Source organism: Volvox carteri (genome assembly GCF_000143455.1).
Source record: "Volvox carteri f. nagariensis unplaced genomic scaffold VOLCAscaffold_32, whole genome shotgun sequence".
Classification (NCBI taxonomy): domain Eukaryota; kingdom Viridiplantae; phylum Chlorophyta; class Chlorophyceae; order Chlamydomonadales; family Volvocaceae; genus Volvox; species Volvox carteri.
Window position 1 is genome coordinate 1,094,556 of NW_003307575.1, and position 18,212 is coordinate 1,112,767.

An 18,212-nucleotide genomic window follows, 5' to 3' on the forward strand; every position below is an offset into this window, starting at 1 on the left:
TGCGTACAGGCGGGTCCTCTAACCCGCACTCCTCTTTCCTCCTGTCTACCGATTACTGAACCCTGACCCGCCCCCCTGCACCGCCAGCAGGGGGTGTGCCGGCCCCACCTCGCGCTATCCCTTCCTAGGGACCCCTAGCCCCGCGAAGTCGTGCAGCCTCCTCCACAAAACCCGGTCACCGCCTCGGCCTTGGCGATCTCTAGTGGCTGCTGCGCTCCGTCCGCTGCGCCTTGTGGCCCTGCTGCATTGGTCACAGCCCTCAACCGCGTCCGGGCACGCTCCATGGCCGGGAGGGCTGCGAGCACAACCACGTCCCACACCCAGCCCTCCTCAGGACCCCTCCTCATCCATTCACCCGAACACCCGAAGAGACGGAGGGTTCGGCAATCGCCACCAATCCTGCGTGCGAATCAGGTCCATCAACTGCGACCTCAACTCCACATCTCAGCAGGTAGCCATAATCTCGTGCTCCCGACAAATTCGGGGGTCTCCCCAGGACTCGAACCCAGGACCTTAAACCGCGAATCGCAGTAGTGTCAACCCAGACCAGATACCATATGCATGGCGTCTCTTGTGTGCGCGTACGCGTTCAGGTTCCGGCATGGCCGAGACCGGGCATATCCCTCTCTCATTTGCGCGGGGCCCAACCATGTCGGGTGCCGGTGGCCGCGGTGTGGTGGTCTATTCCTGCAAGAAGCATCGGCTTACTTCAGCACCGTGTGTATATGCTTACCAGCTGGCTTTCGATTGGACAGGCTGAGTCCTCCCGAACTTGCCACTTGCCTGAGTTTCGCAGCGCCCGCATGGGCAAAATCTACTACATGCTAAGTTGAATCCTTGACTCGCGTACTTGTCAACCTGCACTGCGCGGTGTCCATAAATAGCGCCCTTTATCTAGTCCTCAGGTTTGTACTTCAGGTCGCTTTGTGGCCGTACGTGCGAATGCATGGCCCTAAATGCTTAGGTTTACGCACGCCTCTAGTAGCCATACATTTGCAATGGCTGTCGCGTGCTTCTGGCCGATTTTAGCTGGGTGGCGTCCGTTTTCCTTTTTCCGCGCAAGAAAATCTACGTAAATTGCGTTTTACATACGGAGAGGCCGTTATACCGTTTCCCTCCTGCGCCATATCGAAACTCCTGTCATGTATTCCCTTCGGACGAGAGCGGTTGATGCGACCTCATATCGCATAACAGGTAGGAGCGGTTACACACTCGTTTGCTGGCATCTGCGGTGCACGGCGGTGATTCCGGCGAACGAGGGCGGGGCGCCCCCCCAATAAACCCCATGGTCCTGACCGGGCTCTCTGCGCGGCCCGACCCCGAGGCGGCTTTATAGTGTTGTTGTCGGAGCTTGAACGAATCCGTCTTTTTGTTAGGCTTCTCCTAACAAAAAGGCTTCTCCTTGCATGATGATTTCACTCGTGCTCGTCACGAGCGATAGCCGATAGCTATAGCGAACGACCAAAAGACTGGTCACCATAGAATCCTCGATGCGTGCGAGCGCGCGTGCGTCAGCAAACTACTAATGACCTGCATGGCTACATGCATGCCGGCATTCGTGCGTGGCAGGTACGCAGCAGAGCAGGGCGCGCGCGTTTTACATTTCTCCTGCGCGTATGTACGTGTGCATGTACGGTTTACTATCATAGTACATGTGCATGTACGTGTGCATGTACGGTTTACTATCATAGTACATACGAGCGACTTCTCTGGCTGCTTCGGCATGCAAGCTTGATGTGGAGGAGCTGGCAGGTGGAAACTCTGGCGGATGGAAACGTCTCCATGACGAAGTACCCCTTCTTCAACCCCTTTAGGGGAACCCCTTTAGGGGAACCTCTGGGGTAATGACAGGCTGGCTGTGGGTCCAGGAGCCTTTATAACGAATGGCTGCTCGACCGTTTGGGATATATTTTTTCCACATTGATCTGATTCTGGATTTGGTCGATTACGTTCCAAGTTCCTGCCAATGGCCAGCGACGCTCGCTCCGGATCCAAGCCTTTCATATAGAAATGCTATCCACCACAATGTAACAAATAGATAAGTGAAGATAGTGCCAAAATGTTGCTCTTTATTACATGGATAACGTGACAGGGCCTGTTACACTGGCCTGTGGATGTCTTTGCACAAAAAGCACAAAGTTAGCATCTTGGAACTGTCAGCATGATTCGCGCTCGGGAAGTCTTATATAATAGGTGACGAACGCCGTGGCTTGTGCTTAAGACGCTATAAAGATGAAGCTTTCCGCTGGTAGTACATCAAGACCTTGCCTTGTGCGAGCCTCAAAGGCGAGGCGGACGGCCCTGAGGAGCCAGGCGGTCAATTACAAAGCATCACTACAAAACCACCGTCGGCGCATTTTGCTAAACCGGGCATCGACATGTTCAGCCCCTCTGGCGCCATCGGACGTGTTCGTGCTGGACTTCGACGGCGTCGTGGTCGATTCGGAGCCTGAGGCAAGTCCAACAGAATATTCATTGCTCCGTGAAGCAATCCATGCTCCTTTTCTCTTCATTTGTTACGTGCGCGCGACGGACGCTGATGGACGCCTGTTCACATCCAATCACCACCAGCGCACGCGTTTCTTGCCTTGGGCCACAGATCACCGCGTCCGCATTCGAGGCGGCCGCACTCCGTTGGCCACACCTCTTCAGCAGCTCCGATCTCGACGTGGACGGCAAGCGAGAGCAGCTGCGGCAAGCCATGCGGCTCGTCAGGCCGGTGCTGGTGCGTGGCTTCGAAAGCATGGTAATGCTAAGGTACGCCGCACCGCTTACCACCTCTCCCCCAGACCTCCCCTTAAAAACCCAAATCAGCTGTTGAGCCCTACATCCGTCCCTCCCACCCCACACGCTTAGGACTCCCTCACTAAGGGCAGTTTCGGACTATCGGGAGTTTGGACGCCTTCCGGCAGGCAGTTCATTCCCCTGATTTCCTCCTGACATAAAACGATTCCCCCTCCCTGCCCTCCACACACAGGCTGCTCCACCGCAACCCCTCATGTCCCGCCACCCAGTCCGCCATCTTGCACAACTGGACGGAGGAGCTACCCAGGGCTCTTGGCTGCTGGGGGGAGTCACCTGAGGAGCTGAACCAGGTACAGTCCTGACAGGAGACGAGGAGGTCCGGGTGGTGGGAACTTTGGCTCGGATTCCTGGTTGCTTTACGGCATAGAAACTTGGTAACTTGGCCCCCAGTAACAACAACAACAATAACAACAACAACTGTCGGGGCCCAGTTCGTTAATATTACGAGTTCTGTCGTGTCCCAGGTCTGTGGAAAGACTGCAAACCTGGCCAGAGCGGTAACCTTAGGTACCTTGGCGGCTGCCACGTTGGCGGCTGCCACGTTTAGCGTCACCCGCAGCTCCCACGCACATACTCTTTCTTCTCTTTCCTTACAGAGTGGGAGGCTTCTGGGCCACTTGAACACATTGTCATTAAGCAGCCCCTCGCACAATTGTGTCCGGTCGTACTGTCCCGAATAAACGGTCCGTACAAGACGCCCCAAAAGCCAGGAGTGAATTTTACCGCGCGGATGCGCGCGTGCGATTCTCAAAATGCGCGTGTACAAGTGTATGTCAATTTTTGGGACCAGTGGCCGGCCGTGACACTTAGGCACTCAACCACCGAACGCGCCAACGCCCGGGGCTGAAAGCCAAAGAGTCCCCAAAACTGGGTGGAGAGGGCGGGAATGACAGTATGAACCTAAGGTCACGATACGGTGAATAGCCGGAACAGAACGAAGTTCAGTGTAATATCCATACTGAAGCCAGTACGACAAGTACAACGAGTAACATCTTCGTCCAAGAACCCGCCTTCTTGCAACGAGAAGTCTACACTTCTTGTCCTCATTGTTACACTGTGTTAACACTAAACGGACCACAGCAGCGATGCCACCGGGTCTGGCCCCAACCGACGCTGCCACCGTGCTGCCTATCTACCACCGTAGTTGCATCGACCACCACTCCGAACCGCGGCTTGTACCTCGATTACACTGCTCCGCTGATCCGCTGATCAGCTTAGTATCCCCTCAGTTTCCCTGCTGATCGGCTTAACCCCCTGCGGCCCCCCCACTAATGACCGATTATTTCAAGTTGGACCAGTGGCCGGCCGTGACACTTAGGCACTCAACCACCGGACTCTTGAAAGCAACCGACTGTCTAGGTGCTACGGGGAATGTACCCTAGCGGGATGCGTGCCGTCACTGCTCGCCGCCGCGCCCCGTCCTCACGGACATATGCAAACTCGAAAACGGTGTTACTTTTCCACCGCCCCAGCTTTTGCACTTCTGCCCAGTCAGCACCGCCTTGCACGAGGGCCGTGGCGCCCCCACGGTGTAGGGAGTGCGGGCACAAGTCTGCGGGTGTTGCGTCAGTATGCTGCCGTTCAGCATCTCCCACACTAGGGTCTTGATGTCCTCCCCTGCCGGTAGTTAGCGATGAATTGGGACCGGAACCGTGTACGGACAGTCGCGCGAAAAATCCACGTTAAGAGCTAGCACACCCCAGTTCGTGAGATGACCCTCACCTTGGCGATCTAGAACAAATCCGGGCGCCTCGGCAGCACCCAACATCCCCATACAAATGATCGAAAAACAAACTCGTTTTCGATGAGTGCTGGCCACCAAATGGCCCCCGGCCAAAAAGGTGCAATTAGTGTCATGGAGGTGCGACATAGCGCTGCGTATGCCAAGACCCGGCTCATCACTGCGAAAGGTGGGTTACACCATGCTCTCTGAGGCCACGGCAACGAAAACGCATTAACACCCGAAGTACCCGGAGTGTGAAAAAACGTATAGTATGGTTGAAGCTGGTAATTGTGATCAGATGCAAACAGGTCAACCGAGAAAGGTCCCCACTCTTGATTGATGGAATCAAACACCTCTGGATGCAACTTCCAGTCACACGCATCGTCCCTTTTGGACAGATCGTCCGCCAGGCCATTTTGCTCTCTCGGAATCCACGTGGTGACGAGGTTGATGTTATGCTCGATGCAATACCAAAACACCTGGAAGCACATTGACTGGATAGCGTCAGACATGGAGCCTCCCTTATGCAGTGCATTATCTGCGACCTGGCTGTCGGTATGGAGCAAAACCCGTTGATTCACTAATCGGTCATCCTTATTAATGCTTTTCAGCACGTTTAACACGGCATTCAGCTCGAGATAACCGGACGATAAGCCCCGAGTGTCTATTAACCAAGGGCCTGCCCCTTTCGGTTGTGACGGTAAGTCCGCCCAACCGCCCCAACCGCCAAATGACACTGTGCACTGACGGGTACTGGCACCCGCTGCGTTCGTGAAGACTTTTATCGTATGCATGAAAGACGGACGCCAGATTGGCCTTCGGCCATCGTACCGCATGAACGACTCACGCCAGAATTCTAACTCCTGGATCGCGTCCACATGCAAAGGCACTTGGTGATGCAAAGGATGACCTTGCCGCAGCATTTCACTTTCCCATTGCGATAACCGCCGGGTCATCAGGACAGACATTTCACCAAAGGAATAACTCATCGACATGATGTGACCTTCTACAGAAGCAACTGCCCGGATATGGCATCGAGCACGATTAACTAACAGGCCGTCAATCATGCGCATCAACGCGTCCCGCTTATGACTGGGTACGGTCATGGTGCCGGTTACCGTATTGACTACTGCCCCCAGATACTGGAATTCTTGGGAAATCGGTTGGCATTTTTCGAGGCTCACCAAGACACCAGCGTGCTCACAATCGAGGAGTACCCTTTCTTGAATTCGAGCTAAAGCATCAGGGGACTGATGCGCATGTACACTATCATCCAAATACCCCGCACAGTGATGGCTTTCAGAGCGCCACCGGTTCAATAGCTCCCTCGTTAACTTAGTGAAGGCCCAGCACACCGGCGCTAGACTGAACGGAAGTTGCGTGAATATGTAAAACTGACCTTTCCACTGAAAACCTAGGTAAGTCCAAAACTTTGGGTCCATGTCAAGGTGATGGTAACCGCTCTTGAAGTCTATGGTAAACGCGTAGTCATTGGGCTGGAGCATGTGTTGTAGGGACGACAATGTTTCGTATTTGAAACTCGGCTTAACCACGTGCTCGGTACCTGAACGAGCTCGTTCAGGTACTGAGCGTCCAGGATTAATCGCTTCTTTCCGTTGTTACGCACAGCGACTCCCAAAGGCAATACGCAGTGGGGCTGCTCTGCGACGTGAAGGGCTGTGCCTGTCTGAACGAGTTATGTGATCGCCTCACTCACGAATGAAGCGTGTTCCTGGGTGGAACCATGGTTCGCTGTGAAAAAGGGAGCTGGTTGTGACGCAATCCAAAGAAGGGAAAACCCCACGACGATCCACTTCAATACCAACGGGTTCTTGACGAACGAAGCCCAGAACCTATAGTGCGCCTTCAAGTGTCCCCTCATAAAGCATTGAGGTTTTGGTCGGTCGGAGCTTTCGACTTCTGCTGGGCCGTCTAGTAAATCATGCACACCTGCCGCTGCGAGTGCTTCATCGTGGGCTTGGCCACGCCGAACGTCCACCTGGCTCTTCCCAGTCCGCACTGGAGCCGTTTGCTCCGAGCTCGGGACGGTGCTAGGGTCGTCGGTATTCTGGACCTGCTACCAAAGCGCGTGTATAAAAGAGTCACCTACTATCCCTTGTAAATGCGTTTGTGGTGTGGCATTTAAACAAACGGCATCTCACCGTGGGCTTCTGGATAGCTACTTCTTTTGGTTCATTTGAAGATTCAATCTGAGCATTAACTTCTTCGGGTTGGCGGGCAGATACTTGCTGTTGAGATGCTGCCTGAAGGTCCACAGCCGAGCTGAAGTTCAGGACTAGCCTCGGAACGCCCCAACTCATCGAGGCCACAGCTGCTGATGGTGCGGATGCTGATGCAGGTCGCGGTGGAGGCGGCGCCTGCGGTTGTTGAGTCTGCTGAGTACTATATGTAATACCAGGAATAACAAGCCTAGGAACACGTGACATAGTATGTAAAATTACAGCAGGAGGCTGAATATGTTGCGTGTATGTAAGCGGTGGTGTTATAGAGGAGTACCAAGTTCATGATATTTTATGATGAGCTGAGTGCGATGCAGCTTTCTACAACGCTATGCTAACGCGTGCTGCCTCCAAATTGTGTCGTACTGCTAACTCTCTACACTAATCTAAGCGAACGCGCTGCATTTGCTATTGCTCCCCGATGCATGCTAGTGTCTTTCATCGCTCTCATTCCAGGCTTACAGCCTGGATTGTTAAAAAGGAAGGGCACATAAGGCCGTATATATTACATAATAGGCCCGCAGCCTTGTAGGGTATGATATACGTCCAATGACATGTTGCCATGAATCTCGCTCGCTTGCAGGCGTCATAGCCCGAATTAGATTTAATCGTGATGTGGCACGCGGCAACCAAGATTGTGCGGGGTAACAGCGACCCTCGTCTCATACTGCAGCCTCTTAGCGCTTCATATAGTCGGAGCGAGCTGTGGATAGAATGATATAGAATGGGGTCCGCCAATCGCAATGTCCGCAATTAAGGATGGGCCATGTGTCTAACTGCACCGCTCTGCCTAACGCTTACACATGCCACGTGTCAAGACCCTAGTTGCCGCCACTCACATCAGTCCCCGGCCGTGGCCGCAGCTGGCCGGCATCATAGGCCCCATGGGCAAGGGCTGGTGGTATTGCTGCTGGCCACCAAACTGCTGCTGGCCACTGAACTGTTGATGGCCGCTAAAATTTGGGTTTGCCCCGCCGCCTTGGTAAGGGTGAAAGCGCTGGGCCCCGTATCCGCCCCGGCTGCGGGGGCTCCACGGCCGCCAAAAGTCTGCACCTCCTGCAGCGGGTTGGTCCCCATCCGGTCCTTAACGTCCCGGACAGCGTGCCGGAAGCGATCCTCACCGCAGTCGTATAGTCAATCTGTGTCCACCTTGACCTCCGCCGTCGGACTGACAGCTTGATGCCGGTTGTTGTTGAAGTATTGTTGCATTACTTCCAGGTGATACTGGTGGCACCGACCACCAGCATCGCAGGACGCGTAAAGCAAGTCCATGATGAAAATGCTTTGCTGTAGGATGTCCACGACGGGCCCTATGTCTGTGACCGTAGCCTGAATGACCTTTAGAGCGGAATGTGCTGAGTAGACTTTGGACCCGATGTCGTGAATCCATGCCGCCATGAATTTAACCGCCTTCGGGCACGAAGCCTCCCGATTCTGCTCTAGGTCTGTATACCTCCTCGATAGAGCCTCCTCCCTGCCCGCGTTAATGTTCGTGAAGACAGCATTGAAGTTCTGATGCTGAATCAGCTGCTCTACGACTTGCGTGGGCACACCTTGAGCTGCCGCAGGAGGCTGAATGACTATATTGTTCGGGTTATTTTGGTTGTTATTGTTTGGAATGTTTAAAATAACCCGAACAATGTAGTCATTCAGCCTCCTGCGGCAGCTCAAGGCGTGCCCATGCAAGTCGTAGAGCAGCTGATTCAGCATCAGAACTTCAATGCTGTCTTCACGAACATTAACGCGGGCAGGGAGGAGGCTCTATCGAGGAGGTATACAGACCTAGAGCAGAATCGGGAGGCTTCATGCCCGAAGGCGGTTCAATTCATGGCGGTATGAATTCGCGACATCGGGTCCAAAGTCTACTCAGCACATTCCACTCTAAAGGTCATTCAGGCTACGGTCGCAGACGTAGGGCCCGTCGTGGACATCCTACAGCAAAGCATTTTCATCATGGACTTGCTTTACGCGTCCTGCGACGCTGGTGGTCGGTGCCACCAGTATCACCTGGAAGTAATGCAACAATTCAACAACCTGCATCAAGCTGTCAGTCCGACAGTGGAGGTCAAGGTGGACACAGATTGACTATACGACTGCGGTGAGGATCGCTTCCGGCACGCTGTCCGGGACGTTAAGGACCGGATGGGGACCAACCCGCTGCAGGAGGTGCAGACTTTTGGCGGCCGTGGATACTGCCGCAGCCGGGGCGGATACGGGGCCCAGCGCTTTCACCCTTACCAAGGCGGCGGGGCAAACCCAAATTTTAGCGGCCATCAACAGTTCAGTGGCCAGCAGCAGTTTGGTGGCCAGCAGCAGTACCACCAGCCCTTGCCCATGGGGCCTATGATGCCGGCCAGCCGCAGCCACGGCCGGGGACTGATGTGAGTGGCGGCAACTAGGGTCTTGACACGTGGCATGTGTAAGCGTTAGGCAGAGCGGTGCAGTTAGACACATGGCCCATCCTTAATTGTGGACATTGCGATTGGCGGACCCCATTCTATATCATTCTATCCACAGCTCGCTCCGACTATATGAAGCGCTAAGAGGCTGCAGTATGAGACGAGGGTCGCTGTTACCCCGCACGATCTTGGTTGGCCGCGTGCCACATCACGATTAAATCTAATTCGGGCTATGACGCCTGCAAGCGAGCGAGATTCATGGCAACATGTCATTGGACGTATATCATACCCTACAAGGCTGCGGGCCTATTATGTAATATTTACGGCCTTATGTGCCCTTCCTTTTTAACAATCCAGGCTGTAAGCCTGGAATGAGAGCGATGAAAGACACTAGCGTGCATCGGGGAGCGATAGCAAATGCAGCACGTTCGCTTAGATTAGTGTAGAGAGTTAGCAGTACGACACAATTTGGAGGCAGCACACGTTAGCATAGTGTTGTAGAAAGCTGCATCACACTTGGTACTCCTCTATAACACCACCGCTTACATACGCGCAACATATTCAGCCTCCTGCTCTAATTTTACATACTATGTCACGTGTTCCTAGGCTTGTTATTCCTGGTATTACATATAGTACTCAGCAGACTCAACAACCGCAGGCGCCGCCTCCACCGCGACCTGCATCAGCATCCGCACCATCAGCAGCTGTGGCCTCGATGAGTTGGGGCGTTCCGAGGCTAGTCCTGAACTTCAGCTCGGCTGTGGACGTTCAGGCAGCATCTCAACAGCAAGTATCTGCCCGCCAACCCGAAGAAGTTAATGCTCAGATTGAATCTTCAAATGAACCAAAAGAAGTAGCTATCCAGAAGCCCACGGTGAGATGCCGTTTGCTTAAATGCCACACCACAAACGCATTTACAAGGGATAGTAGGTGACTCTTTTATACACGCGCTTTGGTAGCAGGTCCAGAATACCGACGACCCTAGCACCGTCCCGAGCTCGGAGCAAACGGCTCCAGTGCGGACTGGGAAGAGCCAGGTGGACGTTCGGCGTGGCCAAGCCCACGATGAAGCACTCGCAGCGGCAGGTGTGCACGATTTACTAGACGGCCCAGCAGAAGTTGAAAGCTCCGACCGACCAAAACCTCAACACTTTATGAGGGGACGCTTGAAGGCGCACTATAGGTTCTGGGCTTCGTTCGTCAAGAACCCGTTGGTATTGAAGTGGATCCTCGTGGGGTTTCCCCTTCTTTGGATTGCATCACAACCAGCTCCCTTTTTCACAGCGAACCACGGTTCCACCCAGGAACACGCTTCATTCGTGAGTGAGGCGATCACAGAACTCGTTCAGACAGGCACAGCCCTTCACGTCGCAGAGCAGCCCCACTGCGTATTGCCTTTGGGAGTCGCTGTGCGTAACAACGGAAAGAAGTGATTAATCCTGGACGCTCGGTACCTGAATGAGCACGTGGTTACGCCGAGTTTCAAATACGAAACATTGTCGTCCCTACAACACATGCTCCAGCCCAATGACTACGCGTTTACCATAGACTTCAAGAGCGGTTACCATCACCTTGACATGGACCCAAAGTTTTGGACTTACCTAGGTTTTCAGTGGAAAGGTCCGTTTTACGTATTCACGCAACTTCCGTTCGGTCTAGCGCCGGCGTGCTGGGCCTTCACTAAGGTTAACGAGGGAGCTATTGAACCGGTGGCGCTCTGAAAGCCATCGCTGTGCGGGGTATTTGGATGATAGTGTACACGCGCATCAGTCCCCTGATGCTTTAGCTCGAATTCAAGAAAGGGTACTCCTCGATTGTGAGCACGCTGGTGTCTTGGTGAGCCTCGAAAAGTGCCAACCGATTTCCCAAGAAATCCAGTATCTGGGGGCAGTAGTCAATACGGTAACCGGTGTAGGGGTAGCTGCGATAGCTCTGCGAACAGGAGGCGGTGTGTTGGTCTGGCAGCTCCTACAATTTGCCGCACGAAAGATATCTGAAGCTGCACTGCCCTGTCCTTTAGGCATGCCTCGAAGGGCCCCTCTGCAAGGTTATTCGCATCACTCCACTTCCTGAGCCTGTCCGAGACCTCAGCTAGCATAAACGGCCCCCACGCTTGACAACCATACAACAGTATTGCTCGTACCTGCGTATCGAAACACCTCATCCTCACATCTGGGGCGAACAACTTTAGCTTATCTTATTTTGCACTCAACGTGAACATAGCTGCTCTAGCTGTGTCATACAACTGCTGACGGCAGGCCCAGAACTGCAGTTCCGGCCCATACACTAACCCCAGATATCGTGCACTATCCTTAGCCGGTATGGCCTCTCCAGCCAGCCTGAGCTCATCACACGATGCTTGGACAGCACTTCTAGTATCGCTGTCGCTTGCAAAAACGGGCTTTGGAAACACGGGCAGCTGCTTCACCAGGACCCCCCTCTTTTCTACGATTAATCGCCATACAGCACCATTTGCCATTAGGGTTTTGCCACATATATACGGCCAGGGGAACCCATGGTAACCTCTCCACACTCCACGCCCCCTTAATGCAAGAGCCTTACTTAGGGTTGAGGAGTATTACTATTATTACTATTATTACTATTATTATTACTATTATTATTACTATTATTACTATTATTACTGTTATTACTATTATTACTATTATTTCTTATTATTGTTACTGTTATTTACTACCATGTGTTATTTTTATTATTCGAATCTCATACCCTTCCACCCTTCTACTTCATTTGGGCCCAGGCGCATAATCTCTGCTTTCCGCGTGAAATCCCAACCGACCTTCAACCATCACTCAGGTATTCGAGGCCGTCCGCAACGACTGGATGAACAACCGTACTGAGTCCTGGATGGCTCTGCATGTGCCGTACACGGGGCTGGTGGAGGCGCTGAGCGTTACCCCCTTTCCCATCTTCATTGCATCCTCCAAGGTAAAGAGGATACATCAGGGCGAGGGAATTAGTGTGATCTGATCCTCCGGTGAAGTGGGAGAATGACCAGCGCGAGAGGCTGCGGACTCCCACTCCGACTCCTGCTCCAACTCCCTGCCAGCAATCGCCACTCAACTACGATTGGGAGCGGCGATTTATGCGAATTTCGCAACCAACCAACAATGGGGACTCGTCAACTCCACATCCCATTTAACAAAACATACAAAATGTCCACGTCCGCGAACAAGTAGCAAGGTTCTTATAGCTCTTATTATTGCTGCTGAATAGCTTTGGCTGGCCCCTGCGGCTGTCCCGACGTCTGCCTGTCTATCTGTCCGCCTATCTGTCTGTCCGCCTGTCTGTCTGTCCGCCTGTCTGTCTGTCTGTGGGGCCCTCAAGTTCTGTAGCCCATATGCGTGTCCATCCATCCATCCCTCTGCTCCGTACACCTGCCGTACCCCGTACCAGGCTGGCCATCGGGTCAGTGCCCTGTCCGCAGCATTACTGGGTTGGGATCTACCACTCGACTCACCCAGGCTCTGCGCGTCACTTCTACCGCCCGAGGAAAAGAAGGCGGAGGCGCTGCGGTGAGCACAGGAGGATCACAGGTGGCCGGCACGGGGTAGGGGCCTGTTTGCAGAAGGACGTCGCGACCTCAACAACGCCGTCGTTGGAAAAGAAGGAATAACTTTAATAAGCGTAGGTTATGCGGCGAAGCAGACCGACAAAATAGCTCTCTCTCTGTGCATGTGTGTATGTGCATGTTTGTGCGTATGTAGGTGTGTGTGAACCCTACAAGTATCTGACCGGACCTGACACTGGCCGTGTGTGTGCGTGTGTGCCAGGTAGGGCGAGAGGTTGGGTGAGAAGTGGCCGAGCCGAAACGATCTTTTATGTGTATATATGTATGTATGTATGTATGGATGGATGGATGGATGGATGGATGCGCATGCATGCATGCATGCATGTGTGCCAGGCACTACAAAACTATCTTGCAGAAACTGTCACGTAATTATTGAATCATTCGTACGTTCGTACCTAGCACCCGTGCATCGCCGTACTCCACCCACCCATCCCCCTCAGGACCATCTCGCATCAGCCCTTGTGTAACGCCTCGCCGCACACCCGACTACACTTCGTGGACGATCGGCTTGACACGCTACTGGCTGTACGGCAGGTTCCGGAGCTGGCTTCACGATGGAACTTATACCTGGCAGACTGGTGCGTGTTTTTTGGAATTTCACGAAGTGTCAAGACGTGGGTGTGTTATTATTAAGCAGCATATGCACGTGGCGCCTTTCAGCAGCGGCCTTTCCTAATGGGGCTCCGTACTTCATATGGAAGATGCTCAAACCCCATAATTCTACTCAATCCTCCTCTTTTATCGGCAAATGGCCCTCGGCAATTCCTTCCTGTTGGCGCTTATCATCATCAGGGGCTACAACACGGCTGAGGAGCGCGCTGCTGCGGCCCGTGAGCCCGGCATCCGGCTGCTGGGGCTGAGCGACTTCACCGCCTTGCTGGCGCCGCCACGTGAGGCCGCCGTGGAGCCTGCTGTGCTGCGCTGCGGAGATGTGAGGAGAGCCTGAGGAGATCTGTGTCAATGTAAAATCTATCTATCTATCTATCTATCTATCTATCTATCTAGGTGGCTATTACTGGAACAGCTCACAAAAGAGTCGGGGGGCTGCTTGGGGAACTGGAACTGAAGAGACGCGGGTTGAGGAGCGATTGAAGAAAATCTAAATTGGTGATTTGGTGAACTGAGCCGCGAGGAAAGGAAACACGCCGAACGCTGGTCCTATGGTCGGTCTTAAGGGGAGGTTAGAGCGATTTGAAAGCGGTAGGAAGTTCTCCGCGAAAAAAAATCTCCGCGTTTCTTACAGCGAGTTCAACATCGTTTTTATGAAAGGCATCAGATCAGCCACACCAGGCTGGGTTGCGTGCGTCTGTCTCTGGGTGAATGGTGCTCACGGCGATGGAGACGGAAGGGCACGAGGAAGGGGGGGCTGTAGGCGAGCTAGTGTGTCACATTGGATGCGGCACTAAGGGATGCGGCTTTAGATCCTCCCGTCGTAGTTCCGCCGCCCATTTGGGGGATGGTGAAAAGTTATCAGTAATAATGGCATATAGTGAATCATAAAGATGAATCAGCAATAATGAGGAATTTAGTGAGGTGATAGGGGAGGTGAGGGGGTGATAGGAGACCCGTAGACACGGAAAGGAAAAAGCTCTGATTAGCGATCCCTAACGATCTGGAGCTTTTGCGGCTCTATCCGGAGCTACCTTTCCTGCTATCATGTCATGTCATGTGTGCTGTGCTGTGCTATGCAGCAAAAGGACCCCTGGTGCCTGTGAGGGCGTATGGTGATCAATTTTGTGGGGTGATAACGGCACCAGTGTGTGCCACATGTAAGAGGGAGCCCGTTTGTATGCGTGTACGTGTTTCTCGGTCTTCGAAACATGTGGCTCAATTTTTTGCAGGATGGGAATTATCACTGATGGGAGACGTGGTACGTAAGGTTGATGGAAAATTGGGAATGCGTGCGCGCGCTCGAGAGGTGGGGTCTGATGGGGAGGCCGGCTTTGGCGTACGTACGGCCTGACAGCAGGTCGTGTGCACAAGCTCAGTCTTGTTCCGCCGTCTTCGTACGGCAATAGAAACCATGCACGGTGAACCCTTGCCACATCATGACCTTTGCTGTTTCGTGAAATATCTTTGACCTTGGACGTGCAGCATACGATGGATGAAGCTTAACACACAACGAACCTTAACGGAATTGACTCGGGGGGTGGCCCGAAGGTGCGTTGGGCCATGGCTAGTTCGCAAGTGCTGGAGCTCGGCAAGCACAACTGCCCGAAATAGGATGGGGAAGATAGGGGCGGGGCTACCGGCAAGCATATGTAGCTCTCGAGAGCGTGCACCATCGGGCCCAACCCACTATGCCAATTTAAAATCCAATCCTCAAGCCGTGGCCAATGAAGGGACGTGGCGACCATGATACTAAGCATGCAGGTAGAATTGCATCAGCTATAGCTATATGCGTCGTAGGAGTTTTTCTTGTGTATGTTAGCTTTAGTAATAGTATACCGAAAACTAAAACCTAATCCTATTTCGTCAACGTTGGGCACATGGCATTTTGGTTTTGACTTTTTGGTGGGCTGCCCCACAAGAAGCGCAACGGTAACCGCTGCAACGCACTAGTTATTCGAGGTCATTGATCTGGCCGCAGCCATTCAGAACAAGTTCGAAGCGATATTTACAATCTTTGCTGTTAAGATAATCTATTATTAAACCGTAACGGCACCTGGATCCCTGTCGAGCAGGGCTAGTCATGTTTGAATAAAGCTCTCGCAGGAGCATCGTGCAGGTAGGCATGCGGTTGCGCAGAAGCGGGCCGAGGGCCACGCTGCAAACCTGAAGTCCGAGCGGACTCGACTCACGATACATTTATAGTTAAATGTGTGTGAACTGGACGCGAAAGCAGTTGCCCAGCAGCGACCGGCGGCAGCGCCACGGCCTGAGTCCTCCGCACCACTCCAGCCCTGCTACTTCCTTTTCGGCCCATTCCCTCCCATTCCCTCTCTATCATGTCCAACAGTTCATGTCGGAGATCTGATCTGGTAGCCAACCGCCACGGAACAGCCGCACGCCTCCTGCCTTGCCTATCAGCCGAGACACCATCACCGCTAGCCCCCGCGGCCGCCGCCGTTACATGACAGACCCAGCTCAGTCTAGCTCTATGAAGCCTCAGCATGAATATGAACCGCCACCTGCAACGCGCTACGCACTTGCCCGCCAGACGCCGCTTTTGGACAGCGCTACAAGGCCGCTACTTGACCTCGAAACCAGGCCCAGGTCCAGGTCTGCGACAGTAGAGATCTCCATCAGTGCAGTAGCGCCGCTCACCGGGTTTTACCGGTTTAAAACCCTAAAACCCCTGAAAACCTAAGCCTACCACCTCTTTCCCCTTCCCGCATTTTCACCATGGGTCTGTCTAGCTCCAACAGCGACACAGTCCCACCGTTCAGAGAATAGCGCCCAATAGCGATAGCTCCGCCGCAAAAGCGCCCCCTTCAAGTCTCCCCAACCCGCCACCAGAACCTTCAACGCAGAACCTTCAACGCTTGACCCAGGTAAAGCCACGGCGTGCCTTGGCGCGGCCTGGTTTCTTTCGCTCCACCAGACGGCCGTCCCATCGTGTGTACTCTTCCAGCTGAGACGCAAGGGAGGGTTGCTGCACGCACAGAGCGCGCGCCACCGCGGTGCGGACAGCCTGCGCCTGGCCCGAAAGGCCGCCACCGCGGACGCGCACGGCAATGTCGTATTTGGCTTCGGAGCCTGTCAGCACCAGCGGCTGCAGCGCGTGCTGTCGGAAGCCCGGGTCACGAAAGTACGACGCGATCGGCAAGCCGTTGACGGTCATTTGACCGGATCCTGGAACTAGATCTAGCGTGGCGGAGCTGGTCTTGCGCTTGCCGGCGGTGTGGGTCACGCCGTCTACGTCTATGTGGGGCCCTATGCGCGGCTGACGGCGCCCGGAATCAGCTGTGGCGCTGACCGACGCAGCTGGCGCATTAGACACCGTTGCCGTCGTCGTCGCGGGGCTATACAACTGCCTTACGAGATCTGCCGGGTCGGGTTTCGAAAAGATGACCTCCAGTGGCTCCAGACGGGGTGTGTGTTGGTACGGCTCAAGGAAATGCTGGGCGTAGTGGGCCCATGGGGAAGCCTCGCCCCGCTGCACCCGTGCAAAGTCGTGGGCAGCCGCATCCCTGGCCAGGGTTAGCTCTTCCAGTGCTGCGCAGTAAGCTGCGGCGTGCGCGGGACTGGGGCAACGGGTCACAGCGACGCTCTGGTGGGGGTCGTCCAGCATCTGGCCCAGCATTATGGACACCTGGTGAATCTGCTGGACGCGCTGGCGCACCTTCCGTGCAAGGTCAGCATCGTTCTTTGCGCGGAAAGATGACGACAATAGAACATGCGACTTCAGTAGCGCGGTCAATTGCTCTCTGCGATGTGCCATTTTCCGCGTATGGTCCCAAGTTGAATACAAAGGTGACAGGACCGAGGGTCGCAACGAGAATAAAAGTGGCGTGCTGTTGTCCGAACTGCTAGTTGGGCTCCCTTGTGCTGCTGCCGACTCCGAAAGGCTGCGAGGTCCAGCTGCAGAAGCAGGCGCTGCACCAGCTCCTGATGTCAGCGCCCGTTCAATGCTCCAGGTGGAGCAGCATGACCATAGGCTGCCTGTGCCACGGATTGCTGAAGCTACTGATGCTGAGAGGCTAGCGGGCCCAAGCGATGCCACGCCGGAAGCCCCGATACCTTGGAGCATCATCAGTACGTCGGCTTGAACAGCTTAGTACCGGCGCCAAAAAATATTAACGTTGAGATGTAACAAGCACTTACATAGCGCCCTGTGAACTAGAACTGATATCAGTCTTTACAATTTCGATGTTATCAAGGACATGGAACTACAGAATAGCAGATGGGCAATCGAGGCCAGTCTGGCAATTGTGACAACCCGGTCGTTTGTACGGCAAACGCTTGACAGCAAGTCAGCATTTCAGCAGCACCAGTTGCAAGTGGAGTTCACCCGCCGAACGTTAGTGTTATTTATGCTGGCTTTGACAGATGTTATTATTTGGGAAGAAATTGGTATTAGAGTCGCCGTTGGTGATATTTAAGCGACGTAATCAAACGCAGTGAAACTACATAGCTATTCATTTGCAACATGATATCATTTCTCAACACTCTGGTCTTAGCGATTTGATGTAAACTCCCACCTGCACGGCCGTGGCCACGAATCGCATGGCCATACCCCTTCCCTTGCGAGCCGAAGAAAGGCCTTATCTCCGCCGAACAAACGCTGTACACAATCCCCTGGCGTGGTCCTCACTAAGGCCTCGCCGCTCGCATCTTCACTCCTGGACCGCCTTTATCCCCTTCTTACCAACCCGCTCTTTCCACACTGTTACCAGCCCACCAGCTCACCGACCGCCGGCGATCGCCTCCATCAACCAAACAGCATCTTTTTCCCGCAGCTCACACCAAAACAACCTTTCCATCTCCACGTCCCACAGCAACGATCGCGCCTC

At 53.9% G+C, this 18,212-nt stretch overlaps 4 protein-coding genes across 4 annotated transcripts; 2 read left to right on the forward strand and 2 right to left on the reverse strand.

Moving 5' to 3' along the window:
- Nucleotides 1-2,232: 2,232 nt before the first annotated feature.
- Nucleotides 2,233-3,107, forward strand: VOLCADRAFT_105717 (uncharacterized protein; the record flags this gene model as incomplete). Its single annotated transcript, XM_002952774.1, has 3 exons — nucleotides 2,233-2,520; nucleotides 2,600-2,757; nucleotides 2,978-3,107. 3 exons carry the CDS (start codon nucleotides 2,233-2,235, stop codon nucleotides 3,105-3,107), a joined length of 576 nt encoding a protein of 191 aa, XP_002952820.1.
- Nucleotides 3,108-7,902: 4,795 nt separating this feature from the next.
- On the reverse strand, nucleotides 7,903-9,185 carry VOLCADRAFT_93605 (uncharacterized protein; the record flags this gene model as incomplete). Its single annotated transcript, XM_002952855.1, has 2 exons — nucleotides 7,903-8,425; nucleotides 9,088-9,185. The coding sequence occupies 2 exons, from the start codon at nucleotides 9,183-9,185 to the stop codon at nucleotides 7,903-7,905; spliced, it is 621 nt and encodes a 206-aa protein (XP_002952901.1).
- Nucleotides 9,186-9,756: 571 nt separating this feature from the next.
- On the forward strand, nucleotides 9,757-14,471 carry VOLCADRAFT_93606 (uncharacterized protein; the record flags this gene model as incomplete). The annotated part of the gene is made up of 7 exons (XM_002952775.1): nucleotides 9,757-10,041; nucleotides 10,185-10,253; nucleotides 11,982-12,113; nucleotides 12,582-12,700; nucleotides 13,197-13,334; nucleotides 13,549-13,687; nucleotides 14,448-14,471. The coding sequence occupies 7 exons, from the start codon at nucleotides 9,757-9,759 to the stop codon at nucleotides 14,469-14,471; spliced, it is 906 nt and encodes a 301-aa protein (XP_002952821.1).
- A 1,763-nt stretch (nucleotides 14,472-16,234) lies between these two features.
- On the reverse strand, nucleotides 16,235-16,990 carry mrpS9 (mitochondrial ribosomal protein S9; the record flags this gene model as incomplete). Its single annotated transcript, XM_002952856.1, has 1 exon — nucleotides 16,235-16,990. One exon carries the CDS (start codon nucleotides 16,988-16,990, stop codon nucleotides 16,235-16,237), a length of 756 nt encoding a protein of 251 aa, XP_002952902.1.
- Between the last annotated feature and the right edge of the window lie 1,222 nt (nucleotides 16,991-18,212).